At 53.2% G+C, this 27,286-nt stretch overlaps 1 protein-coding gene across 4 annotated transcripts in view; it reads right to left on the reverse strand.

The window, feature by feature from the left end:
• Positions 1 to 16,469: 16,469 nt before the first annotated feature.
• LARS2 (leucyl-tRNA synthetase 2, mitochondrial) overlaps positions 16,470 to 27,286 on the reverse strand; it is a 141,424-nt gene continuing 130,607 nt past the window's right edge. For all 4 annotated transcript variants that reach the window (XM_036095885.2, XM_078078973.1, XM_036095884.2 and 1 more), the window contains 2 exons: positions 22,398 to 22,525; positions 16,470 to 17,775 (listed from right to left, as the gene is read on the reverse strand). In XM_036095885.2, coding sequence (XP_035951778.2) covers positions 17,596 to 17,775; positions 22,398 to 22,525 — 308 coding nt within the window. In that variant the 3' untranslated portion in view covers positions 16,470 to 17,595. The remainder of the gene's footprint in view (positions 17,776 to 22,397; positions 22,526 to 27,286) is intronic.

Below are 27,286 nucleotides of genomic sequence, written 5' to 3' on the forward strand. Positions count from 1 at the left end.
GATTTCTTCTAAATTCAGGGAGAAACACTCCCAGTTAAACCTTCATCCCAGGTGGTTATTCTCACAAATGGATTTTTGTTTTTTAATTTTATTTTAAAGTAATTTCTACACCCAGTGTGGGGCTTGAACTTACAACTCTGAGATCAAGAGTCACACTCTCTGGCCCCTGGGTGGCTCAGTCAGTTAAGCGTCTGCCTTCGGCTCAGGTCATGATTCCGGGTCCTGGGATCAAGCCCCGTGTCTGGTTCCCTACTCAGTGGGGAGTCTGCTTCTCCCTCTCCTCCTCACTCCAGCTCTGTCGCTATCTCTGTGTCTCTCTCTCAAATAAAAATTAAAAAATTAATTAATTAAAAAAAAAAGAGTCACAGGCTCCACCGACTAAGCCAGCCAGGTGCCCCTCTCACAAATGGAATTTTAAGATGGGGAAGCTGAAGGGCCCGGATGAGGCCATGGTGAAATGCTTTCATCTCCTGGGGAACTCTGGGTCACTGGCTGGAAATGTGCCCTCCCCCCCTTTGAATGTGTATGTACAGACCTCACACTAAGCCTATATTGAAAAACAGGCTCACATCTGGATTCCAAATTGAGAGGAAAATGAAGGAAAGCAGAGGTGGGGGGTGGCCCTACTGCATTTTGCAGTCATCCCAACCCAAGAAGTCGGCCCTCAGGCGGAGCATGGCGGCTCCATATTTGTGGATGCCCATACACCCTGAATGGCCTTACTTCGGGGCAGTTTTTAGAGAAAAACATTCTGTGGGTCTCATCTCTCTCTCAGGGCTGTCCTGGATCCCGGAGGCCCGGTTGCTTTTGTGTCTGTGGGTGTTTCTTCTCTGTCCAGACAGTGGGAACCTGGGAGGAAGCGCGGGGGGGGGGGGGGGGGGGACAAGAAGAGGCACGTGTGGTGAGAGGAGGGGAGGGGCAGGAAGAGTCAAAGCCCAGGTCATCCCAGCGCAGACCTGTGAGTCTCATGAACCCCAAGCAGGGTATATATATATAAAGAAAATCACATTGAGGCACGTCCAACTCAAACGGCTGAAACACGGAGTTAAAGAGACAATCTTAAAAGTAGACAAAGGAAAAAGGGCATCTTCAACAGAACAACAAAAACATTTTCATCAGAAACAGGCAGCCAGAGGCCAATGGAATGGCATCTAAAATGTTGAAAGAAAAGCATGTCAACCAAGAAGTCTGTAGAGAAAGTACAGGGAAAACCAGTGGGGGAGGGGCAGAGGGAGAAGCAGACTCCCTGCTCCGCAGGGAGTCCGACTTGGGACTTGATCCCCGAACCCTGGGATCATGACCTGAGCTGAAGGCAGATGCTTAACCAACTGAGCCACCCAGGCGCCCGAAAAAAATTTCTTTAAAGACTATTGGCTGTTTAAAACAAAAATAATAAGCAATTTATGTGGGATTTATAGCATATAGAGAAAAAGTATTCGCTAGTAGCTCAAAGGACAAGGAAGAAGAGTTCAATTTGTACGCTGTGAAGTGGTACAATATAAACTCAAGGAAGACTATTACCAGTTATATTTGCATGCTGAAACGTCTAAAATAACCACTAAAATAATACAAAGAAATACAATAAATATATTATCTATTTGATACTCATGACAACTGGGTAGACAGTTCTGGGCAGACCATTGCCATCCAACTTAAGAAAGATGAAGAAACTCAGGCTTGGAGAGGCTAAAGCTTTGCCCAAGGTCGCCAGGTAGGAAATAGGTGCCCCAGAAATCAACCCAAGTTTTTGGACCCTCCAAGACTCTTCCATCATTCCAAGAGTCAAGAAACTTTCTCTGTACAGAGCCAGATGATAAATATTTTAAGCTCTATGAGCCATAGAGTTTCTGTCACAGCTTCTCAACTTTTTGCAAAAGCAGCCACAAACAAATATATACACAATTCAGCATGGCAGTGTTCCAATAAAACTTTATTTATAAAAACAGGTGGTGGGCCATAGTTGGCCAAACTCAGCATTATTGCACCATCCAGTCGTTTTTAGTTCTGGCCCGCGAAGGATCATCCTGATCCACAACGAGGGTCCGGAACAACGGACATAGTCAACTGGCTGTTCCCACCCCTCTCCCCTTCCTGGGTCCCTTGGGCTCTGGCCCCATCATTATGGTTAAGTAGAACACTTAGTTCCTCTTCATTCCTGCTTCAGGGGAAATATCCAAGTAAAGGCCAGCGACTTCTGGGCCCTGATTACTGCATCACATTGTAATCCCTCAGCTTTCCTTCTTTCTAGGCTTAAAACAAATGGACTGCGCTTCCTCCAGCGTTGTATAGGTACAATGCCTTCGCACAGCTGTCTCCACATGGCCTTGTGCTTTGAAGCTCCCTCCCCAGCAGGCTTCCAGCCCTTGGGGTCAGCCCGGTTCTTGACAATCAAGACTTAAAACACACACAAACTAGATCTGTGACAGGCTGTTGGCTCCAGGAGCGCCCGCCCCATGGTGAACCCTCCACCCCAAGCCTGTGGCGGCCCAGGCAAGAGGGGCCAGAACCGAAGCCTTAGCCTTAGCCTTAGCCGAGAGGCTGCAGGAAATCATCCAATTGTTACACTTTTGTTCCCTGCCAAGAAATCCGCAGACTGTCATTTAGAGCCCTAAATGAGCAGGAGTTTTCAATTTACGAAAGATCCCCAGACTATTTTCAGCAGTCTTCCCTCCCAGGACCCCCTCTCACCTACCAGCTGGCTTCGCTGGGTCAATTTTGTAATGAAGGAAATAAAAACCTTGGTTGTCCTTAACAACTTGCTCAAGGTCATGGAGCCCACTTGGGGCCAGAATCAGAATGCAAAGTTGTCCTGAGGCACCAAGCTTCACCCAAAAGTCTGTAACCACTTTTTTTTTTATTATTTTTAGTTAGCAAGCATATAGTACATCATTAGTTTCTCATGTAGTGTTCAATGATTCATTAATTGCATATAACACCCAGTGCTCATCACAACACGTGCCCTCCTTAATGCTCACCACCCTGTTACCCCCTCCCCTGACCCCCCTCCCCCCTGAAACCCTCAGTTTGTTTTTTGAGGTCCAGAGTCTCTTGTGCTTCGTCTCCCTCTCTGATTTCTCCCCCTTCAGTTTTCCCTCCCTTCCCCTGTGGTCCTCCACGCTATTGCTTATGTTCCACATATGAGTGAAACCATATGATAATTGTCTTTCTCTGCTTGATTTACTTCACTTAACATAATCCCCTCCAGTTCCATCCATGTCGATGCAAATGGTGGGTATTCATCCTTTCTGATGGCTGAGTAATATTCCATTGTATATATGGACCACATCTTCTTTATCCACTCATCTGAAGGGCATCTCGGCTCCTTCCACAGTTTGGCTATTGTGGACATTGCTGCTATGAACATTGGGGTGCATGTGGCCCTTCTTTTCACTACATTTGTATCTTTGGGGTAAATACCTAATAGTACAATTGCTGGGTCATAGGGTAGCTCTATTTTTAACATCTTGAGGAACCTCCATACTGTTTTCCAGAGTGGCTATACCAGCTTGCATTCCCCCCAACAGTGTAAGAGGGTTCCCCTTTCTCCACATCCTCGCCAACATTTGTTGTTTCCTGTTTTGTTAATTTTTGCCCTTCTAGCTGGTGTAGGGTGGTATCTCATTGTGGTTTTGATTTGTATTTCCCTGATGGCTAGTGATGTTGACCATTTTTTCACGTGTCTGTTGGCCATTTGTATGTCTTCTTTGGAGCAGTGTCTGTTCATGTCTTCTGCCCATTTTTTGACTGAGTTACTTGTTTTTTGAGTGTTGAGTTTGAGAAGTTCTTTATAGATCTTGGATACCAGCCCTTTATCTGTAGTGTCATTTGCAAATATCTTCTCCCATTCCGTGGGTTGCCTCTTAGTTTTGTTGACTGCTTCCTTTGTTGTGCAGAAGCTCTTTAATCTTGCTGAGGTCCCTGTAACCACTTCTTGACCCTTGGGATCATCTCCAGACTTTGGACACATGTTGAAGGTCAGTCTTTTAGCTCATTCTGACCTGATGCTTAGGACTGACGCTTAGCTGAGATGCACTGGCAGGAGAGATTTGGCTTAGGGGCTGAGGGGCAAGGTCACTGATCACCTCTATAACATATTTACATCAACGAGCAAAACTGCCTGTTCTGGGCAGTCATAGTCCTATGGGCACATGGCTTGGCCACTTGCCCCCTGACCAGCTACCTTTGTGCAGTATACAACCTACACAGCCATACCTCTAACCTTACAGAAGAGGCAGCCCAGGCGTTTTAAACTCTTTCCACTCTCCCGGGAAAAAAAAATAGGTGGGCACCTTTGTGGCTGGTCCATAGGAGCATGCCACGACCCAAATGCACGGGTTGTTAGGACATTCCCAAACCGCCCCACAGAAGCCTCTCCACGGGCCATGCAGGGTGAGACACACTCTTGCAACCCACTTTAGCAATCCTACCCCCATGGGATGGACCTGTTGCCGGGGGTGTGGGGAGAGGGGCGGGGTAGGGAGCTAGGGTGTGCCAAGCACTTACTGTGCATCAGAGCCCACTCGTCACCTCCCCGAGCCTGGTGGCTGCCCTGTGGAAGGTGGGGGGAGAATTGTGAGGAGGTAGATGGAGCCCAGGGCCAGGCTGGGCGGGTCACGACAGGCTTTTTTGTTTTAAGTATTCGGCATTATACACTTTCAAAAAAGTAAACATTTGAGGAAACAGATTCAGCAAAGGCACACGTACTGAGTGCACAACACCATTAATTCCCATCAACTCTGCAAACAGCACCCAGATCGTGAAACAGAACTCATTAGCACCCACCTCGGCACACTTACTGGTTGGTGATGTCAGGTTACCTGACACCCTCCAAGCCTCAGTTTGCTCACCTGTAAAGTGGGGTCCCGCTTGTTAAGCCCCCCCCAGTGTGAGGATTAAACGGGATAAAGCGGACTGGCTAATTCTAAGCCTTTTCACCTACCCGAGGCTCCTCACAACAACGTCAAGGCCGGAACTCTTATCTCAGCCCCACAGGTGAGGACATGAGCCTCAGGAAGGGTAAGTCACCGGCCACGCTCTCAGGGTCAGGAAACCGTGGAGCTGGGCCTCCAACCGAGCTGAGTTCCAGAGTCTTCTGACTCACCCGCCGGGGCCATTTGTCCAGTTTGGTGTCTGGCACAAAATCAATGGTGGATATACAGCGGCCACTACGAGTGTGTTCTGATCATTATTACTTGCTTTTATGAACAATACAGAGGGCTTCCACCACAGGTGGGTGCTGTCGGAGGAGGGAAGCCCCCGCGATTTGATGCCTCGGGTGATGGTGTCCCACCCGGGCACTGGGGAGGATGGGGGACTTTTGTGTGTCATGGTCCACTGTGGCCTCCGCCTCAGCCACTTCCTTGACTGACAGCTATGACTTGGATCCCTTCTCAAGACTAAACTGCCCTCCCCATGGCCCCCTCGTCACATGGCTGTGAGGCTCGTCCTCTGTCAGGCAAAACTAAATGACCAGGCACCCTCCCCCAGAGCAGGCCCTTGGCTGTGTGGTGTGTGTGGTGAATGTATGTGTTACGTCTTTTGTGTGTGTGATGTATGTACGTGTGTGTGTGTGTGTGTATGGTGTGTGTATGTGGGGTGTGTGTGTGTATATGGTGTGTGTATGTGGGGTGTGTGTGCTGTGTGGGGGGTGTGTGTGTGCATATGGTGGTTTGTATGTGCATGTGGGATGTGTGGTGTGGTGTATTTGGGGGGTGTGTGTGTGTATGGTGTGTGGTGTGGGGTGTGTGTGTGTATATGGTGTGTGTATGTGGGGTGTGTATGTGTATATGGTGTGTGTGTATATGGTGTGTGTATGTGGGGTGTGTATGTGTATATGGTGTGTGTGTATATGGTGTGTGTATGTGGGGTGTGGGAGGTGTGGGAGGTGTGGGTGCGTATATGGTGTATGTGGGGTGTGTGTGTGTGTATGGTGTGTGCTGTGTGGGGGGTGTGTGTGTATATGGTGTGTGTATGTGGGGTGTGTGTGGTGTGTGTGGGGTGTGTGTGGTGTGTGTGGTGTGTGTATATGGTATGTGTGGTGTATATGGTGTGTGTATATGGTGTGTGTATGTGGGGTGTGTGTGGTGTATGAGGTGTGTGTGTATGTGGCATGTGTATGTGGGGTGTGTGTGCTGTGTGTGGGGTGTGTGTGGTGTGTGTATGTGGGGTGTGTGTATATGGTGTGTGTATGTGGGGTGTGTGTATATGGTGTTTGTGTGTGGTGTATGTGTGGTGTGTGTATGTGGAGTGTGTGTATGTGGGGTGTGTGTGTGGGGTGTGTGTGTGGGGTGTGTGTATGTGGGGTGTGTGTATGTGTGGTATGTGTATGTGTGGTGTGTGTGTGTGGTGTGTGTATGTGGGGTGTGTGTGTGTGGTGTGTGTGTGTGTGGTGTGTGTATGTGGGGTGTGTGTGTGGGGTGTGTGTATGTGGGGTGTGTGTGTGGTGTGTGTGTGTGTGGTGTGTGTGTGGGGTGTGTGTGTGTGGTGTGTGTGTGTGTGGTGTGTGTGTGTGGTGTGTGTGTGTGGTGTGTGTATGTGGGGTGTGTGCATGTGGGGTGTGTGTATGTGGGGTGTGTGTGTGGTGTGTGTGTGTGGTGTGTGTGTGGGGTGTGTGTGTGTGGTGTGTGTGTGTGTGGTGTGTGTGTGTGGTGTGTGTGTGGGGTGTGTGTATGTGGTGTGTGTGTGTGTGGTGTGTGTATGTGGGGTGTGTGTGTGGTGTGTGTGTGTGTGGTGTGTGTGTGTGGTGTGTGTGTGTGGTGTGTGTATGTGGGGTGTGTGTATGTGTGGTATGTGTATGTGTGGTGTGTGTGTGTGTGGTGTGTGTATGTGGGGTGTGTGTGTGTGGTGTGTGTGTGTGTGGTGTGTGTGTGTGGTGTGTGTGTGTGGTGTGTGTATGTGGGGTGTGTGCATGTGGGGTGTGTGTATGTGGGGTGTGTGTGTGGTGTGTGTGTGTGGTGTGTGTGGTGTGTATGTGTGGGGTGTGTGTATGTGGTGTGTGTATGTGGGGTGTGTGTATGTGTGGTGTGTGTGTGTGTGGTGTGTGTATGTGGGGTGTGTGGGGTGTGTGTGGTGTGGGGGTGTGTGTGTATATGGTGTGTGTGTATATGATGTGTGTATGTGGTGTGTGCGTATATGGCATGTGTATGTGGGGTGTGTGGTGTGTGTGTATGTGGTGTGTGTATGTGGGGTGTGTGTGTGTATATGGTGTGTGTATGTGGGGTGTGTGTATATGGTGTTTGTGTGTGGTATATGTGTGGTGTGTGTATGTGGGGTGTGTGTGTGGTGTGTATGTGTGGGGTGTGTGTATGTGGTGTGTGTATGTGGGGTGTGTGTATGTGTGGTATGTGTATGTGTGGTGTGTGTGTGTGTGGTGTGTGTATGTGGGGTGTGTGGGGTGTGTGTGGTGTGGGGGTGTGTGTGTATATGGTGTGTGTGTATATGATGTGTGTATGTGGTGTGTGCATATATGGCATGTGTATGTGGGGTGTGTGGTGTGTGTGTATGTGGTGTGTGTATGTGGGGTGTGTGTGTGTATATGGTGTGTGTATGTGGGGTGTGTGTATATGGTGTTTGTGTGTGGTATATGTGTGGTGTGTGTATGTGTGGTGTGTGTATGTGGGGTGTGTGTGTGGTGTGTATGTGTGGGGTGTGTGTATGTGGTGTGTGTATGTGGGGTGTGTGTGTGTGGTGTGTGTGTGTGGTGTGTGTGTGGTGTGTGTATGTGGGGTGTGTGTATGTGTGGTATGTGTATGTGTGGTGTGTGTGTGTGTGGTGTGTGTATGTGGGGTGTGTGTGTGGTGTGTATGTGTGGGGTGTGTGTGTGGTGTGTATGTGTGGGGTGTGTGTATGTGGTGTGTGTATGTGGGGTGTGTGTATGTGTGGTATGTGTATGTGTGGTGTGTGTGTGTGTGGTGTGTGTATGTGGGGTGTGTGTGTGGTGTGTGTGTGTGGTGTGTGTGTGTGGTGTGTATGTGTGGGGTGTGTGTATGTGGTGTGTGTATGTGGGGTGTGTGTATGTGTGGTATGTGTATGTGTGGTGTGTGTGTGTGTGGTGTGTGTATGTGGGGTGTGTGTGTGTGGTGTGTGTGTGTGTGGTGTGTGTGTGTGGTGTGTGTGTGTGGTGTGTGTATGTGGGGTGTGTGCATGTGGGGTGTGTGTATGTGGGGTGTGTGTGTGGTGTGTGTGTGGTGTGTGTGTGTGGTGTGTATGTGTGGGGTGTGTGTATGTGGTGTGTGTATGTGGGGTGTGTGTATGTGTGGTATGTGTATGTGTGGTGTGTGTGTGTGTGGTGTGTGTATGTGGGGTGTGTGGGGTGTGTGTGGTGTGGGGGTGTGTGTGTATATGGTGTGTGTGTATATGGTGTGTGTATGTGGGGTGTGTGTATATGGTGTTTGTGTGTGGTATATGTGTGGTGTGTGTATGTGTGGTGTGTGTATGTGGTGTGTGTGTGGGGTGTGTGTATGTGGGGTGTGTATGTGGTGTGTGTATGTGGTGTGTGTATGTGGGGTGTGTGTGGGCTGTGCACGCGCGGAGGTGGAGGCGGGCCGGGGGCCGAGGCGTCGATCCCCAGAACCAGACACAGTCACACGCTCAGGCACGTGCCGCATTTCCGCGCTGAGTGAACGACGTGACCCTCCAGAAGCAGGAATCTGAAGGATTTCCCGGGTTCCCTGCAGGGCATCTGAGAAGCCGGCCTCTCCCTACTTTCAAAATGTCCCACATCCTCCAAACCAACAAAACATCCCAAATGGGCTCCACGAACCAACGTGTGGGTCTCCCGGGGGCGCCTTGGGGACCAAGCAACCACGCTTTGCAGTAAAAGTCGGCCACGCGCGAGACGGCGCGCCGCACGTCTGCGATTTCACGCTCTTCCGCGGAGCGAGGCCCGGGCAGGGGGCAGAGCGGGCATCGGCAGGGCAGGGGGGGACGGGTCCGTGACGGCGAGCGCACGCTAGCAGCTTTCGCAGGTTTAGAGGGCAAACAGTTGTCACTCGGGAGAGGTCTGGAAGCCCAGGGCTTCGCGGATACGGAAGACCAGGAAGATGCACACTGACGAGCAGGAGTTTGGGGGTGAAGACTGCTCCGTGGCAGGAGGCAGCTAGCTGCCCACCACATACTTGGGTCCCCCCTCTCCCCGTGCAGGGTGGTGGCCAGGAAGCGGCTGCAGCCGGGACCCCGCTTCCCCGCTCCCCGGAGGCCAGGAGGGAGTGAACGGAAGGGACGCACGCCCCTTCCAGCCGGGGCACGTAAAAACCTCCCCGGGAAACGCCATCCCTCTCTCCCCTTCCCTGCAGGCTGGATGTCAATGTCCAGGGCGACCTTGAAAGCCAGGAGTTGAACCTGACCGAGCTGCATCAACCCGGGTGCCTCCATCAAGCTGGAGCGACATGGAACAGAGCTCCTCCCCTGCTCCTTCTCCAGAGGGTGAGATTTCTGGGAATGAGAGAGAAGGTTTGGGGTGAGACCACGGAGGTTTAGGGGTTTAGACGTTATACTTACATTATCAGTTAGCTGATACCTAAAATTTTTTATTGCTAAAGATGAAGAGCAGACAAGCAAGAGAACTAGCAGGCAGGCCAGGTGTTCGTGCAGAGTGAAGGTGGTGCAGGCAATAATGAAGTAACTGGCAACGAAGAGGTCTCGCACATTCTCCAAGGGGGGACCTGAGAGGTCTACTGTGTTCACTGAGGTGTTTGCTGACGACTCAGCTTGTTCGCCGAGGACGGAGATGGTCCTCGCTGGCTCTGTGCCGGCTGCCGTGACAGAGTCCCACAGACTGGGGGGCTTATAAACAGAAAGGTATTCCTCACGGTTCTGGAAACAGAAGTCCGAGACCGGGATGCCGCCATGGCCGAGCTCCCCGGTGCGCGCACCCTTCCCGGGGCTGCAGACTGCTGACTCCTCCTTGTGTCCCCCACCCCCCGACCAGAGAGCAGGCATGGGGGGCGAGCTCTCTGAGACTCCGCCGAGGGCACTGCTGCCACTCACAGGGGGCCCCACCCTCATGACCCCATCAGACCCCATCACCTGCCAGAGGCCCCGCCTCCTAGCATCATTACTCTGGGGGGGTAGGCTTTCAACATGCAAATTCGGGGGGGGACATAAATATTCAGTTCATAATAGTAGTCAAACTATTAATAGAAAACTAAGACGTGGGGCGCCTGGGTGGCTCAGTCAGTGAGCGTCTGCCTTCGGCTCAGGTCATGGTCCCAGGGTCCTGGGGTCGAGTCCCGCATCGGGCTCCCTGGTCCGCAGGGCGTTGCTTCTCCCTCTCTTTCTCCCCTTTCCCTCCACTCGTGCTTGCTTGCTCTCTCTCTCAAATAAATAAATAAAATCTTTATTTAAAAAAAGAAAACTAGGGGCGCCTGGGTGGCTCAGTCGTTAAGTGTCTGCCTTCGGCTCAGGTCATGATCCCAGGGTCCCAGGATCGAGCCCCGCATCGGGCTCCCTGCTCTGCAGGAGGCCTGCTTCTCCCTCTCCCACTCCCCCTGCTTGTGTTCCCTCTCTCGCTGTGTCTCTCTCTGTCAAATAAATAAATAAAATTTAAAAAAATAAAAAAAGAAAAAAAAGAAAAAAAAACTAAGAGGTTAACTGACAACTAAGAAGTTAGTTGATAACTAATACTGGAGATTCGTGGTGACTCTTGGCTCAGGCCCCCGCTTCTCAGCTGCTTCTTCCCGCCTGTTTCGGCCCAGCGGGCGCCCTGGTATCCCGCCCACTGACAGCGAGGCCCCTCTGGCCCAGCCTGGCTCTGTTTCTAGTGGAAGGGGGAGCCTGCCTTTTCCTGATGAGTGACATGCCAGATGCAGAGAATGACATCACTCTTTGGGTGGCCCTGCCTCCCCGACCGACCCCACGGTGTGCAGGACACCCTCTCCACGCTCCCCGTCACCTCCCCGTCCAAGTTAGGGGAATCCCAGCCCAGGACGCAGTTCTCTCCCAGTCCTACGGGCAGCCCATGGGGGTGCCGCTGCAGTGGTGTGGTGGGGGGGGTTCTCCTCTGGAAGGAGCTAGGGGCGGGCCAAGCTCAGTAATCCTGGATGACGTCCTTCTGTTGTTCGTGGGAAGGATGACCCGGGCAAGGTGGTGACCTCAGCCGCCATGAGGCCTGCCCAGGCCAGGTCTCCCCACCTCCTTCCATGGTATTTTCCTAGCAGTATGTGGGGTTGAGCAAAGTTGACTCCCTTCTAGGACCCAGTGATGCTGCCCAAAGGAGGCTCCATCTGTCTGCTAGAGGTGATGGCCCCTTGGGAGTGGTCAGTCCCAGGCTCAGAGAAAGCCCAGACCCCTCGGTGGGCACTCGCTGAGTTGGGTGCCTTGGGACACCTGGGATATGCTCACCCGGCTGTGCACCCAGAGTGGGCCGACCTTCCCGGCCACAGATCAGGAAGTGTGGGCTGGGTAGTTTCTAGGGGACCCTGGGGACCATTGGAGAGAAAACCAGGACTGTCTTAGAAAATCCAGGAGGTGCATAAAGGTCTTTGGGAAGCGGTGTGGTGAGCAGGGTCAGAATATGCCGTATTCTCGGGTGTGAGATGAGCCCCTCCCGTGGTAAAGCACTTAGCACGGGGCCTGCCACACAATCAGTTCGCAATAAATGGCAGATGTTATCGTTGCTGATACTGGGGGCTGCCAGACCGTAGCTCCTACGTACTGGGTGTCCGGCCAGGCAACACTCTTGCAGAGGCCCAACAAGAACGGGAATTCAAGTTCTGGGCTTGAGGCTGGGGGAGGTGAGTCATACGTGTTGGGTCCCAAGCCAGCTGGGTGACTTCAGCGGGCCTGGCCACCACCTACCCCGCAGGGCCTCATGATCCCCGCACGCCTCCCCCAGGCGGGCGGGCCCAGAGATATGATGGAAGCCTGGAGGGGCCCCACCCTTGGATCTGGGGCCTCCTTCCCTGCGTGTTCCAGGCTCTCCCCTTCCCAGCACTGCCCACCCACCCTCGGGGGATGCCCCCCTCGCTCGCTGTTGGTCATCCCAGATTCCAATCCCCAAACTCATCAGCTTGGATGAGAGCCTTTAGCCGCCCACCTTGGAGTGTCGGACAGACACCCAGCCCACGAAGCAGATGTTTGCTGCTCCTCAGTCTCCCAGGGAAGAAGGGGAGAGCAAACTCTTCTCATTTGGCCTACCCTGTGCCTTCCCTTGACCTCTAGGGTGCGGCGGGGCTCGTCCATTGGATGATTTACGGCCTGAGCTGACTTTTGCCGCCAGGAGCACCAGGCTTGCCCTACAAAGCAGGGGAGGGGTGCTGCGAGTGGAATGGGCACAGATCGGAGTCAAGATACTTCATCACTTACTGGCCGTGGTCTCAAGCAAGTCTCAGCCCATTCGAGCCACAGTTTCAGCAGCAGCAGAAGGGGGATGCTAAGGTCCCCCGGTTGGTCTCGCCCACCGCCCCGAGGCCAGTGGCACTGCCCAGGGCCGCGTGGCGTATTGGCACAGGGTGGGCCAGAGGCGGCTGGGCTTGCTCAGACTCCGTCCCGCATTCCACGTCTCCTGGGAGTCTGGCTGCTATTCTGGAGCCTTCCTCACCTGCAGACGCGCTGCTTCCCGGGCTCTGACTGGCACCTTCTCTCCCCGTGATGGTCGCCGTGGGCGCACCCACACCGATGGATCCCCTTCACGGGCCGGCTGCTGAGGGCTCCGCTGTGCCCCTTCTCCAGAGACTTGCCCTGAGCCAAGGGGAGTCCCTTCACCCCCAGATGCCCAGGAAGTTATCACCCCCACCTCCCAGAAGGGACCCGCAGCCAACGGTGGATAGGTGCAAAAAAATTCACAAAAGCCCAGCCCCTTCTGCAAGGAGGGACATCCGCAGGGCCGCACGCCTGCCAGAGCTCCAGTTCAGAATTCTCTGGATAGAAAGAGCAAGAACGAGCTGTACTGCCTCCCAGTAGGCAGGTGGGTGCTGTGGAGGAAGCAGGGGCCGGGGGCTGGCCCGGGCTCTAGCCATTCCTAGTGCTACAACTTAGGGAGTTCACTGTACATTTCTAGGCTTCTTTCCTGATTTGTAGGAAGTGGGTCATAATTTCCACTTTGTCACTTTGGTGTGACAATGCCAGAGCAGTGGCGAAGTCCCTGCAATGGCGTGTGGCGCACAAGATGACGCTGTAATAGCTGCCCCTTCCCTTCTCTCCCAGGAGGAGGAAGACAAAGGGGGGCAGCCGGCGGGGAGGCCGGCTGGTGCAGGAACCATGCCCTCTTTGGCCTGTGGTCCCAAATCACCTGTCAATGGAAACTTCTGATGCCCCACTTTTGGTTTGGAGGCCATCGTGTCTGAGCACTGGCCGGCCAAGAGGCCCCTGGGCCACGAAAGGCCTGCCAGGGTCTCTGGTGGACTTTTCCATGTGGCCCCCAACCTCCTCCAGCTCACACCACTGGGCCATTGCTCCTGGCAGCCTCAGGCCACCGATCAGGAAACCCCAAGCCAAGGCAGGGGACACAGTAAGAATGATGGCAGCTCCACTCAGTCAAGAGGCCCCCCCGGACATCACAGGCTCCCCTTCAGAGGCCACTCGGGCAACCTTCTACTTCGGGCGCTACAGGCAGGCCACCCCACCCAAACCAGACTTGATCCAAGGGCTGAGGCTAGGCTCACGCGTATGGTTTCCAGCTCTTGGCTTTTTGTCCCTTGCTGCATTCTTTCCCACGTCACAATCCCATGTGTCCTGGGACAAAAGCGGATGGCCAGTGTGGGGCCAGAAGAAGGTTGGGAGCTTCCCAGACCCTTGTCAGACTGTTTGTGGCCTGGGCCACCCCGTAAGGAAAAGAGGGTCCCCAGCACCAAGGAGAGATCACCGTCACCCAGATGAAGCTCCAAGAAACTAACCAGCAGGCATGGAATCATGGACACAGGTAATAAAAAGGTTTCAGGACAGGAGGTGAAAATACCAAATAATAGGGCTGATTCTACCCAACGGGATTAAAATTCCTCCAAGTTTACTGCTGAAATCTTTTTCCTCAACAGGCCCGGGATACGTATTCTTCTAAATGTTCCCTTCGTTCTGACCAAAGATAATCCCATTCTAGACCATTAGCCTATTTTTACTCAGGCAAGATTACTCATAATGAGCCATTCCCTTTTAGTGAGAGACTATGTGCCATGTGCTTTACACACATTCTCTTACTTTATCCTCATACCCCAAGGCATGGTTTTTACTCCTGTTTTATCGTTGAGAAAACAAAGGTTCACTGTTTCAAGTGACATAGTCACTTGGTCACGTAGTCACAGAACCTTGCTCTGGCTGACTCCGGAGCTCACACTCTTGCCTGCCATATTGGTTTATCCACCGAGGACAGAAAAATTCCATGAAGGGAATGTTACCTCCTCTTCTTCTGTCCTCGGGCTACAAGATTTTGAGGCTGAGAGATGCTCAGGAGGGTCGCACACCTTCCCACACTGAGTGGCTGCAAACACCAGCTTCATGGGGCTGCTTTTTGCTTCTTTAGATTCTACTGCATACAAAAAAGAGCCTATGTTTTCCTAGTTGGGGCACATCCCAACGGGCAACTTGCTACTGTGGGAGAAAAAAGAAAAATCAAGGGGGGGCAGGCCTTTAGCTCATTTGGATCTTCACAAAATTGTACATTTTGGTATCTTCCCCCCATTATTGAAATACCACATGGCCAATACAAGTTGGAATATGCAAAAAAAAAAAAAAAAAAGTAAACAGAAGAAAAAATTACTCGTAGGACTCTCCACCAATGATTTGTGGGCAAATTTCCTTCTCTCTCTGTAACGGTTGGAATTTTTAAAAAATTATGGTCAGGATCACATTGTGTAAATATACTGATTTATTCATGAGAAAATTGTCATATTACATGGTTTTTTTTTAATAAACCATCTTTGGCTGGCTGCTTCGTCTTCCACTGACTGGCTGTACCCTATTTTCCTTAACCAGCTCCCCAAGGGTGTGCGTGTCATTAGGTTGGGCTGAAGCATGTCTAAGCCTTTGCTCAGCTCATTTATTGTTTTAGGGGCTCAGAGATCAATTTCATTTTCCTTGGCTGACAGTTGGCACCTACTATAGGGGCATCTGCCTGCCGTGGGGCTTCCCAGGCGCCGCTTGCCCTATGTGTAAACTCTCTTCACTCATCGCCCTGCCATCGCCCGTGAACCTGGGCGTTCCACCGATTTGGCCATGACCTCTGCCTCCAGCCCTATGGAACCCACACCGCGCTCTCGGACCAGCACCCACCACGTGTGCCAGCACCAAGGCCAGTGTCGTGGCTCCCTGGCTTTACAGAGGTGAGGCCTTCACAGGAGAGGGCAGGCCAGACTTTGCTCAGAATGCTGACTTTTGGCCAGCGTCTCCATTTCCTGACTGTGGCACTTCGGGCCAAGACGGGCAATTACAGGGGGGCGGGGGGCTGGGCCAACACGGCAGGGTGGCATCAGGGGATTCGGAGGCCAGAAGATGTGGGTTTGGATTCCAGTTCTACTTTTCTGCTGTGGAAACTGAGCAAATCACGGAACCTCAGAGCCTGGGTTTCTTTGTATTTACGAGAGGGTAATTCCTTCCCTGTAGGGTTTTTGTGGGAGTTACATGACATAATGCAAGTGAACTTGTTGAGTCCGGTTTTTGACCTAATCAAGGCAGTTAATAAAGGATTGAGATCATTCCCCACCCCACCTCCCTACCCCCAGGGATTAGCATTCTGTTCCATTGTTCTTTATACCAACCATCTCTAGTAGTACCAAGGAGCTCCTGTTTTAAAAAAAAAAAGTTCTCCAAAGCCATGGCTGGTTAGTCCAGTAGCCTTGAGGCTTTAATGGCCCATTGCTCTGGCCAGATTACGTGCAGATAAAGGGCTCCCTGCCCTTATCCTGTTGATGGGCTCAAGGCCACTCAGCTACTTTAGAAGAAACGGGACAATCAAGCAAAAGCACTCGTGGCTCCCCCCCATATCAAATATCCGCATCCACTTGCTTATATTGAATCCACAAGGAATGGGGCCGTGTACACCCAAGTGGGCTCCGGGAGCATCTTAAGTACCTGCTGGAGAGTTCTGGCCCCTGCCTCCCATTCTGGGCCTGGTCTTTCCCAGCTCTGCTCCTTCATGCTTGGGTCCCACACCAGACTCATCCCAGTGAGGCGGGAGAGAGGGAGAGGAAGGACTAGTTAGACATTATGGTTCAAATCCATCAATTAACCCAGTGGTTCTCACACTTTGCTGCCCATTAGACTCACCCATGCAGCTTGTAAGGTTCCCTGATGCCCAAACACACCTTAGATCAATTACATCAGAATTTCTGGGCATGGGGACCAGGCATGGTATCAAGTTGAGCCACATTTGAGATCCAATAACTTAACCCCTGTGGCTAATGAGCCTGAACCAGGGTTGTCTACTACGTTCTGTAAGTCCTCCACGCACCTCACTTTATGACTTTCCATGTGCTCCTGATGATGATGGAACACCTCCATCTGTTCCTGATTAACTCCTAGAATGGGAAATATGGCGGCTATTCCAAGATCACACATGACACATATTTTATTGCGTTAAAAAAAGTCATCTGTTAGCTGCTCGACTATAGACACATCTGAGACTACTTCAGAAAAACAGCATCAGAACACATAGCCTTTCAGTAGCACAGAATGGCTAAATTCTCCTCCACTGCCCCATTAAGTATTAATCAGTGGCTCAGGCCAGTTCTGGGAAGAGCACCTAATTGCTGACTTCACAGAAAACCAGATTACCCTAATGCACCGACAACGGGGGTCCGGTCCTGACCCCTCCCGGGCAGCCAGGCGGCGGTGGCCTGAACACGGAGGCAGCGCCCGGTGGCACCGGCCCCCTCGGCCGCGGGGAGCTTGCTCGAGCGAATGCCCGGTTCTGGGGCCACACCCACGGCGGGGCCATCTGGGGCCCACCTGAGCAGCCTCCCCGCGGGGCTGCGGTAGGCCCCGGAACGGACTGGTTCCAGCTGAGCTCGGAACCAGCGTGGTCCTGCTTCACTACACAGCACACTGACACCCCGAGGGAGTGGTTAGGAAGAGCCCCTGTGTCAGCATCCGCACAGGCCCGCAGTGGGGACAACTGCGGAGGGACAGGCCCTGCCTGCCTTCGGGTTCGGAGCAGCTTCTGCAGACCGCAGTGGCCACGCCATATACTGGATATTTGGACATGACCCACATAGCTCCTCCGTCCAGCATGAAAGCGAGGGGACCACCTGCCACGATGCCCAGGCTATCACCCGTCCAACACTGGCTGTCCACGCTGCTCCTGTGCGGTGTGTGGGTCCTCAGTTTACCCTCATGTTCCTGGAGTGTACAATTTCTAGGAATCAGAGCTCCCAGGCTGCTCGAGAGGCGCCCCACTCATTCTCACTTGCTTCTCTTCTCGCCTTCCTGCAGACACCCAGGGGACACCCAGCAGTTCCTCTGGTGGCTTCACACGTCAGTTGGCTTCCTCCACCTGCAGCGGCTGCCCGAGCCCTCCGCCTCCGCCCACACCCACCCTCACCCCTGCGCCGGGCCCCGCCGCACTGCCCAAGCCCACCCAACTGAGCACGAAGGTAAACATTCAAGACGTTGGTCGCTTCCCTGCCCTGGGCCAGCACACTCCTCCTTCCTCAGGGGCCCCCCCTGCAGTCAGTCCTGCACCAGGAAGTTGATGAGGGCCGTTCTGGGGGACAGGAAAGCCTTCTTGATGCTTCGCCCCTGCAAGAGCCGCACACCCAGCTCGCTTTGGAGGACGAGCTCATGGACTTTGTCCTGGTCCCGCGCGACTCCCTGGGGCACGGGGATCTTGCCGCAGGCTTTGTTGTTGATCTGAGGAGGAGAAAATCGAGAGAAACGATGAGGAGAATCCTGAGGGTGACAGGTGGCCCCATACCAACGCCCGTGGGAAGCAGGAAGATGCGGCACCAGCTTCCCCAGAGGACAGAGGGCAGGGAGGACAGGATTAATGCCCGAAAACCACAGACTGGGAGAGAGAGGATGGGGCACCACACCTGGAACGCACCCCTGCTGGAAGTTAGGTCAAAACCCTCAGCGGCCTCCAGGGGGAGAGGGACGGCTGTGTCATTGGGGATCGAGTCAAAGTTCTGCTCACAGCGAGTGTCACCGAGGATTTTACCCAGGTCTTGGGGGGTGACTGGCTCCTGGGGAAGGCAGGCAACCTCCCTGCCGGGGGCCGGACTCCAGAACGCGGCGCCCAAGCATGGGGACTGGGAAACTGGACCCACATCACTTTAACTCAGCCTTGCCAAGAATGGGCCGGTCCAGTTCCAGACGTCAGTGGCTATTCACTGAGTACCGCTCAATAAGGACACACTTCACAGCAAATGTGAACCAATATTGGCTTGGGGGGGAGGTGCTCTCAGGGCCCACATGGCTTCTGAGCAGCCATGCTTCAAATCCTCCATCCCACCGCTCCCCTGAGAACACTTTCACTAACGCTCCTGGTTTTTTTACTCCGTATTATGAAAAGTTACCAGGAATAACTTCTCAGGTTGCAACCAAAGCCTATCAGGTGTCCCTCATTCATTTTTTTTTCAGATGTACGTCGAACTCAGGGGCATTTTTCTTGGTTGCATCAACAACCTACGTCACTGGGTGGGAGCCAAAGACGGTAACACATTGTGTCCTGAAATATTCTAGAAGATGGTTCTAAAAAGTGTGAGTCTCCCGGATGCAGGGGTTTGGTGTCCTAAAGCTGTGGGACTAGGGCTGCTGTTCGCTCCCCGCCCCCGCCATTTTGTTTCTAAGCCACTGGAAGCCGCCTTCTTTCACGACCACGGGCTTGCTTTGACTAAGACCTCAGAAAAGATCTCCCATCCTGTCACACCAAAGCCGCACCCTTCATGAAGTCCTGGGGGCCCCAAACACGGCAGTCTCAGAACTGGTTCTTGTTCATGGGTCACGGCTCCAGTCTCAGTTCTCACCCAGGGAAGAGTGGCCCAGGGCTAGGGCTCCCCCGGCCACTTGCCGTGGTGGGGTGGTGGGGGAGAGAGCACGTGCTCTTGTGCAGACTCTCAGGCTTGGACTTCAGTTTTCTCTTCTTTAAGGATGGATCCCTTTGGATTGTTGAGGGAGAAAACCTGTCTGAAGGGACCAGCTCACTAGGCCTTACACCCCCTTGTCCCCTGGTCTTTGTCGGGACTCCCGGCCAGGATGGAAGGAGCCAGTGTGGGATGTCCTCTTCGATACACGGCCTCAGCACCATGACCCGAAATACTTCTAGACCAAGTGCTTCCCTGGAGCCTGGGGGCTGGCCCTCAGTTGTCCCTGGTGAGGCCTGTCCAGGGAGCTGAGTCATTCTTGACCCCAGCTGGGGCAGGGGTGGGGCTCGTGACCTCTGGATGTGGCCAGGAAGCCCAACAGGCCTTCCCACGCGGCCCCGGGCACCCTCTCCTGGCTTCTGGCTCCTGGGACTCCCCTGAGTTGCCTTACCCAGGACGGTCCCTTCAGAGTGAGTGGGTCTCCATCACACTCCACCTCCTGGCACGAGGCACCAGTTAAATGGACAACAGAAGCCCAGGTGGGATTCCACACTGGACCTGGCCTTCAGGGGCCTAAAGGGGAAGCAGTTCTTTCAAATCACCTCAAATAGTGGCCATTTGACTTGAAAAAAGTCTTCCAGTCCCCATTTGGTGGCCCTGCAAACTTCCATTTTTGCCACCTTCCCTCATTACTCATAGCTTCGGTCTGGGGCCTCAGCATCGTTCTCCCAGACTTTTCCAACTGCTGCCTCACGGGCCCCTGGCCGTGAGCACGGCCCCTGTCCCACCCGTGGCCACCCAGCGACATGTGATAGCTAGGAACAATGAAAGCTCCCGCTAAGCTCTCGCTCCGTGCCAGGTGCTGAGCCACGCAATCCACCTAAGCCAACCTGTTTCTCCTCCCACAGCCCCGTGAGGGACATGCATGACCACTCTGTGCCCATTTTACAGACGGGGAAGCCGAGGCATACGACGTGAAGCCACTTCACCCAGCAAGTGGTGGAGACAGAAGAACCTCCTGGGTCCTCTCCTCCCCCTGATCAGATGCCCAACCCTCTCGGGGCTGGAGCCTGGCCTTCTCCCCAGCGGCGCCCGGCCTACGCCTATGTTTTAGCCTCTCCACGGCTCACAGACCTGACATCACTGAGGGCTTTCTCTGCCTTTGCTCCCGGCGATCAGGCATCCTCTTCCACCAGGGAAACACTGCTCCTCTTTCGAGCCCAGGCCCCACGCCCCCTTGCAGCCATGCCCGACTGCCAGAAGCAGTGATGTCCACACCAGCAGCGAGCGGCACCTGCTATGTCCCCCGGGGGTTGGGCCCCCTTCTGTTGCCGTTCCCTCACCTGTAAAATGGACTTGGTCACACAGCGGCCTCGTCTGTGACGTGGGTAAACCAGGGCCCGCTCCCAGGGCTGTCATGCAGGGTAAACGAGTCAGTATCTGGAAAGTTCTTAGGGCAGCACCCAGCCCTTAGTCGGCGCTCACTACTTGTTAGTGGGTTTTGTCATTAGTGTGTCCAGAAGCGGGCTAAGCAGTTCCTGGCATTATCTAATCTAATTCTTTTCACAACAGGCAAAGCTAGGCACTGAGTTCGCCCCCTTTCGTCATTGAGAAAACAGAGGCCTACAGAAGTATTCTGTAACACGAAGACTTCCAAGCAGGATGGTCTCACTCCCAAGCTCTACGCCTTAACCTGGAGGCTACAGAAACTCCCTGTGTGCGTGGCAGTCGTGGGCCCCTTAAGATGGCCCCTCCTGCGCACTGAGCTGCTGGAAGCTAAGGCGGTGCCTCTGGGCTGGGGATCCCCGGTGTTGGGCCCAGCCCTGCATACTACGGGCACGGCGGGCCTGAACCACGCTGAATGACACTGACTGTCACCGCATCTGCTATTTCTGGCCAGGGCACCAACTGAGGTCACACGGACACAGAACGCAGGCCTCCACGGAAGTTCCGCCACGTGGCACGGTGCCCTGAGTCGGAAGTTCTCCAGTTGTGTGAACCTGCAGGGAGTCCTACTCACATCTCAAGCTTTGGGTTTTCACTCCCACGATAATTTAAAACCATTTTACCAATGACCGACCCCAGAACTAGATGTCTTCTCTGCAGTGATTAAAGTGGAATGGTATTGTATAGACTCAAACTTCGGTTTCTCAAGTTGGCACTTCTTCGTGCTGAGGACAAGTTCTCATGGGTACACGGGATTATTTCTTATAAACGTTACTTAGGGTAAAGAAACTTCTCCGTGCCACAAGGCTATTTTCGGTTTTGAGGCTTTGGGGAAGAAGCCCACCAGGGCAGGCCCACGTCCTCCCCTCTGTGGGGGAAGCAAAGTGGGGTTGGGGGGTAACTAGGTGCCAGGGGAGGTGGTGTGGAGACCAAGTGGCTAGGAAGGGGCTGGGTCTCCTGCATGGAGCCGTCTTTCCAAACGCCGATTGCTGCTGGTTGGGCCCACGGTTTGCACAGATGCAGAAGAGCTGGGGCCTGGCCGACTGGGCCCCTGTGAGGCTGGGCTCTCCCTCAGTTCCTGGGTGGTGTGTTCATGGCCCTTTTCACCATTTGCAGTGATTTTATTTATTTTTCTTTCCTTTTCCCGATCTCTCCCACTCGGCTTTCGGCTCCCCCAGGGCAGGGACCCTGCTGTCCCGGTTGGTTTTGTACCCCCCGAGCCGACCACTTTGCCTCACCCACAGCAGGTAACGCGATCATTACTGACGACCGAGCAAATAAACTTGGGCAAGGCGACCAACTTCTCCGAGCCTGATTTCTCAACTGAAATCAATGAGAATGCAAATGCCTATTTGACGGAGTGATAAGAGCGTAATGAAATCTTGGATGTGAATGTCCTGGCCCCACGTGTGGTTCAGAGACGTGCCAAGAGCCCCCCCTGTTCCTCTTTCCCTCTTCAGCCACATCAGCATTAAATATTCCTTATAATGTGTTTCAGAGCAAACACATTAAATATGTAAAAATTACATACAGGATAAACGGAGTTATTTGCTCTGTAAAAGGTTGAAATAAAAAACTACTTTTATGTATCTACAATGATGCAATTTACCAAAAAAGAAAGAAAAAAAGAAAAGAAAAGAAGAAAGAAACGTTACGTAGCCTTTCTGAAATAGCTTTTTCGGGGAGGTGTTCCTACTCTGCCAACCTGCTCACCATCGCCCTCCTCCCTAAATGAACCAGGAGCCGCCGAGGAGACTGCGACACCGCGGGAGGGCGAGGCGATCAGAACCTATAAGGCAGGACAGGGTTACGTGGTCCACCTTCTCATGCCCTGAGGGCCGTGAGTGCCTGATGCTCACAAGCTCGTGGTGTGTGGGGACCTCAAAGCTAAAGTGTAAGACAGGCGGGACGGTCAGGCCGAGTCAGGCCGGGTGGGCCAGAAAGGCCCGACGACCCGCCCCGGTCAGGTCCACCTCCGGCCCTGGGGCTGCAGGAGACACTCACCAGGACGGCCATCTCCACCACGTCGGGCTGCTGGAGGAACTGCGGGTCCACGGCCGGCCACGCCTGAAGCAGCACGCCAGCGTCCCAGGCATAGTGGGCACACAGCTTCCTGGGCACCTGCGCCAGGCCTGCAATGTCAAGGCACAGAGAGTCATGGGGCACACACGAGGCTCATGGGAGCAGGGTACACAGCTTTCACCCCAATGCAGCCTGGCTTGGAGCTGCCTGAGGCCGCACCTTGGCTTTATATATACAGCTTACCGGGGGCCCCCCACTTACTTTGGCCTGGCTTATCATCCTGGGCTGAGAGGTAGCCCCCCCCTTTTTAAGTAGTACCCAGAGCTGTACAGATGGATGGACACTTTGTTCTAAAGTGCGCATTTACAAGGGCGCCTGGGGGGCTCAGTCGGTTAAGCGTCTGCCTTCGGCTCAGGTCATCATCCCAGGGTCCTGGGATCGAGCCCCGCATCGGGCTCCCTGCTCAGCAGGAAGTCTGCTTCTCCCTCTCCCTTTACTGTTCCCCCTCTTGTGCTCTCTCGCTCTCTGTTGAATAAATACATAAAGTGTGCATTTGGAAAAAACAAGGCTGCTGATTTTCCTTGGTCTCTGCAGTTGTTGCTGAAGGAACGCCTTTGTGCTCCTGAGAGCGGATCCCAAAATTATGAGCCGTGCTCACTTCCTTTCCTGCCTGTGAATACTTGTGGTCTGCGAGGGCCTCCTACCCGGTCCTTTTACTCATGATCACTGGAGCCAACATGCCGAGAACAGCTGGGTGCTCCTTCTCCACCTTCTCAGAAGGATCTCAGCCTTCACGCTACACTTCTTCTCGAGAGGGGCTCCTGCCAACGACTGAATTGGAAAGAGCTGGCCTTGGCTCAGGATGGGTCAAACGCGAGGAAGCAGTGAGGAAGGAAATTCCCCCCTATCCTGCGTCCTAGAGTGTTTCATGCTGTAACCCCAAAGCCGAGGCGGCCGGGCTCAGTGCCCACAGGGCTGTACGGGGACTGCAGCCAAGCATGGAAGCACAGGCCGGAAGGTGATGGGCACACTGCTTTCCTGACAGAGTTTTGCTGCCCAAAAACCAGTCAGCCCCTCTCGGACGTGCGCTCAGTGGCACAGCTGGTCTGCGTTCTAAGCTCCAGCTGTTTATGTCGCTGGCAGACTGCTACAGCCAGTTCCCGGGCCGGCGTCGCGTCCGCGGCCCACTCTGAGCAGCACCTCTGTCTTGATCCCTGTGCTAGTTTCACAGATATAGGTGTTGCACGCTCTATGTTTTTCTCTCTGGTGCTCTCGCTGTAAGCCTGGGCTGCTGGTCAGTCTGAGGGGAGGGAAGGCCCATCCGCGTCTGTGGATCAAGTGGTGTCAGAGACGTATTCCTGGGGCCCTGCTGGCCCCTGTACCCTGGGCTTCCAGCACTTACTGACGGACCTGCTCCACCGCTAACAGATGGGCCGTTTGGCAGGAGACGAAAGGAGCTTCCTGCTCGTTCCTCAGAAGGGGTACTATTAAGACTCATGTCTAAATACAAGACAGAGATCACAGAAGGGAGATGATCATTTCGTTACTTTAGCAGGCTCGTCCCGTATGGCTGGTCCTGTGACCCAGCTGCAGTGGGAAGGATTCCAGAACCTCCGCGTGGTCGTCGTACAGGATGCCTGGGAGATGAAAGGGCCTTGGACACAAATGTTCTGGGCAGAAGCTGTTGCAAATTCCACTTAAAAAAAAAAAAAAATGAGGAAGCCCGGCCTTCCTGGAGCAGCCTGGGTCCCCACCAGAGTTTCCACACAGATGGGAGTGGGGCCACCCTGCTCAGCGCAGCGGGACAGAAGCTCACGGCTGTGGGTTCTCCACGGTGCTTTTGCCTCCCTACTCTTTAGGGAAGTACAAAGACCTAACGTTTGCACAGCAAATAGGATGATTTCTTTACAGGACACACGCCAGGTCGAGAGCTGGCCTTTGGGCAACACCTGGAGAAAGTCCGCACACGGGCTGGGACATGCCAGAGCCCTGGCACGCAAGGCCACCGCGCAGGGCCGGCTGTCGCCTGTGGCCCACGCCCCTCCTGCCTCTCCTCTGGGAGAGCCGTTGTCGCTGACCTTCCTTTGAAATGACCGCAACAACCCACGCAAGCTCCTCTCATGCTCTGAGAGCTTGGGAGGTCACCACGCCACCGGGGCGCCCGGGAGTGGGTGCTGGGGTGGGCAGCTTCTCTTGCTGGCCACCATCAGACCTGCTCCACCCCTCACGCCTGCGCTCACACACACAAGGTTGGACTTGGGGACTCCATGGCCTCTGAGGCCCACTGAGCCTCATCCAGCCCTGGCGATTCCAAGAAAACGGATAGGACGGGATGCCAGTTCATTTTAGCCTTTATCCACTGAAGGAATTCCACTGACATTATTTTGAGCTAACAACACTGATGCTGCACACATATTTGTACGGAAAACGCCATCAGAACGTCAGTGAGAACTTCTTCTCCTCTACAATGGTCGCACACCCCCCCCCCCATGTGTAATTGTGTTAAAATTAAGGGATACAGCGCATATGTATAGCAAAACGCTAAGCTATGCTATTTTGCAGCCGTTTTCATTTTACGAAGAAAAATGGATTCGTGGCGGCAGCCTGATGCTTCAGGATTACACGTCTGTTCCGAATGCCTGGAGGGGGGCATGGGGTCCCCCTTGCTGTCACCTCACAATTACGGTGCTGATGGGAGACCCGGAGCTCCCACGAGGTAAAGCCTGGAATCCAGAAAGAAAAGAATCGCCGCACAGCCATAAGAGTGGCCGGAAAAACAGAAACGTTCACAGGAGGTCGTAAAGAAATGTGGCCCCTCTTCCTGCCTCCCCCCGTGGTCACGTGTAAACCAGGACACTGGGAAGGGTACAATCCACAGAGCTTACACAGATCTCATCAGTTGTTATAAGCACTAGCACGACGAGTGGGCAGCTTCACGTAACCTTCGCCACAGTCAAGATCCAGGGCTGCTCGGCCACCACTAGGCTCCTCGTGGTCCCTTCTATATGGCCACCTCCCCCTCTGCCCAGTCCCTAAGCCCTGGCGACCACTAATGTGTTTTCTATCTCTATAATTTGGTTATTTCAAGAATGTTACATAAATGGAATCATAGAGTATATAACCTTTGGAGACTGACTTTTTTCCACTCAGCATAATCCCCCTGGGATCCATCCACGCTGTTGTCTATTAGGAAGGTCATTTCTGACGATGATGAAATTATGCCTCCAACCAGAGTACCACCGAGAAGCTCCCTGTCCGGTGATTTTCTGCTCTTTTACTGTCCACCAACAAAGGAAACCTTGTGTCCTTTGTCTGGAAACAGTAACAGTGACTCCAAACACACAAAATTTCCCTAAGCGAGCAGCTAACACCCTCAGCTGGGGAGCACAATACTCTATTATGGTACACAAAAGTTAACTGTGTGGATTCAGACGTGGTGCCTTGAGCTTCTCAGATCCAAAACTTCAGGAAGGAAAAAAGATTTCCTCATCCTGTTGCAGCTTGCCAACTGCCAAGACGTTGGTTCTGTTTCTTACTGAAGGTCTCCACTGACTCTTCAAGAGATTGGTAGAGGACTATTCAGCTTCTCTGAAATGTTTTCTTTCTATCCACAGCAGTGATGGCCATTTTGCCCACAGGACTCCCAATCTCCCCTAGAAGACAGATCCCAATTCTGCTGCTCTTTGGGGGAGAATCTCTTCTGTGAAAATCTGCTTCTCTAGGGAATTCTAGAAAATGGCAGTTTCTGAACATTCCACCCTCACCGTCTTCCCTTTATAGCCATTCTGAGTTATCTGTTGAAGACACGGGAATGAAACCAGAAGCCACATGAAAGCGAAGTTTTCTAGAACAAATGAAATGTGTGTAAAAACTGTCGAAAGCCCTGGATCGAGAATGACTGACAGTGTGGGATGACAATGACGATGTTCCTCGCAATACAGTGCTTCTGTCTGCAAAGGACTCCCCGCACCTTGAGACACCGGGCCTCTTTAGCTCTTGGAGAGGCAGGAAGGAGTCACGTCTCCATTCTCTCCTGAGGGCACCTGACCCGCACCTGTGACTTAATGACCAGGGTGCCACACCAGGTGCGTGGGGCTCCTCAGTTGACTCTGTCATGGACCCTGCGGCTCACTGAGAGGCTGTCACACATACACATGTGGAGAGCCACAAGACAAAGGTTTCCCATTACTTCCTCGAATTAAAAAAAAAACAAAATTAGTTGCTACGAATTTGTAAAACTTGAGGGAAGACCGCCCTCCCCCAGTTCTCCCACAAAGGCCCAGAACAGAGCCCGGCACATAAAATATGTGCTCAATAAATCCGACTGAATGAAACACTGCAGCAAAACTAACATTCAATCTCTACCGACTCACTATGCTACAGCTCACAAAAGCTGTGTGTGACGTGTTGGAAAAACCATGGCGCAAGGTTTGGAATGGGCTAGTTTCTATCCCGATGCTCTAGCGTGTGTCCTGTTGGGGATCCTGCCATGCCACAGTGTATACTTGGTTCCTAAGACCTGCCATGTAGGGACAGGGCCCGGGGGAGAGGAGATCCTCTCTGCCCGCCCGCAACACAACTGAAGGGGCATGCAAGAGGGGGATGTTTCTGCAAATCCCACTGACATCAATCCTCCGTCGGAGAAATGAAATGAGGGAGGAAGACAGATAACGCGGGACAAAGCAGGAAGATAAAAGGGAGACATGTGCATATTCTAGGATAAGAGTAAGCTTATTACAAATTAGATTGGTTTGTTCTAAAGCAAAGGAAGACTAGGAGAGAATGAACCGCGTGCCATTTAAAAAACTTAATGTGGTTGCCAATGCTAAATGAAAGAGTCGTGTTTCCTTCCCAAGGGGAGGATAAAAGCC

The sequence above is a fragment of the Halichoerus grypus genome, chromosome 1 (assembly GCF_964656455.1).
Source record: "Halichoerus grypus chromosome 1, mHalGry1.hap1.1, whole genome shotgun sequence".
NCBI classification, from domain to species: domain Eukaryota; kingdom Metazoa; phylum Chordata; class Mammalia; order Carnivora; family Phocidae; genus Halichoerus; species Halichoerus grypus.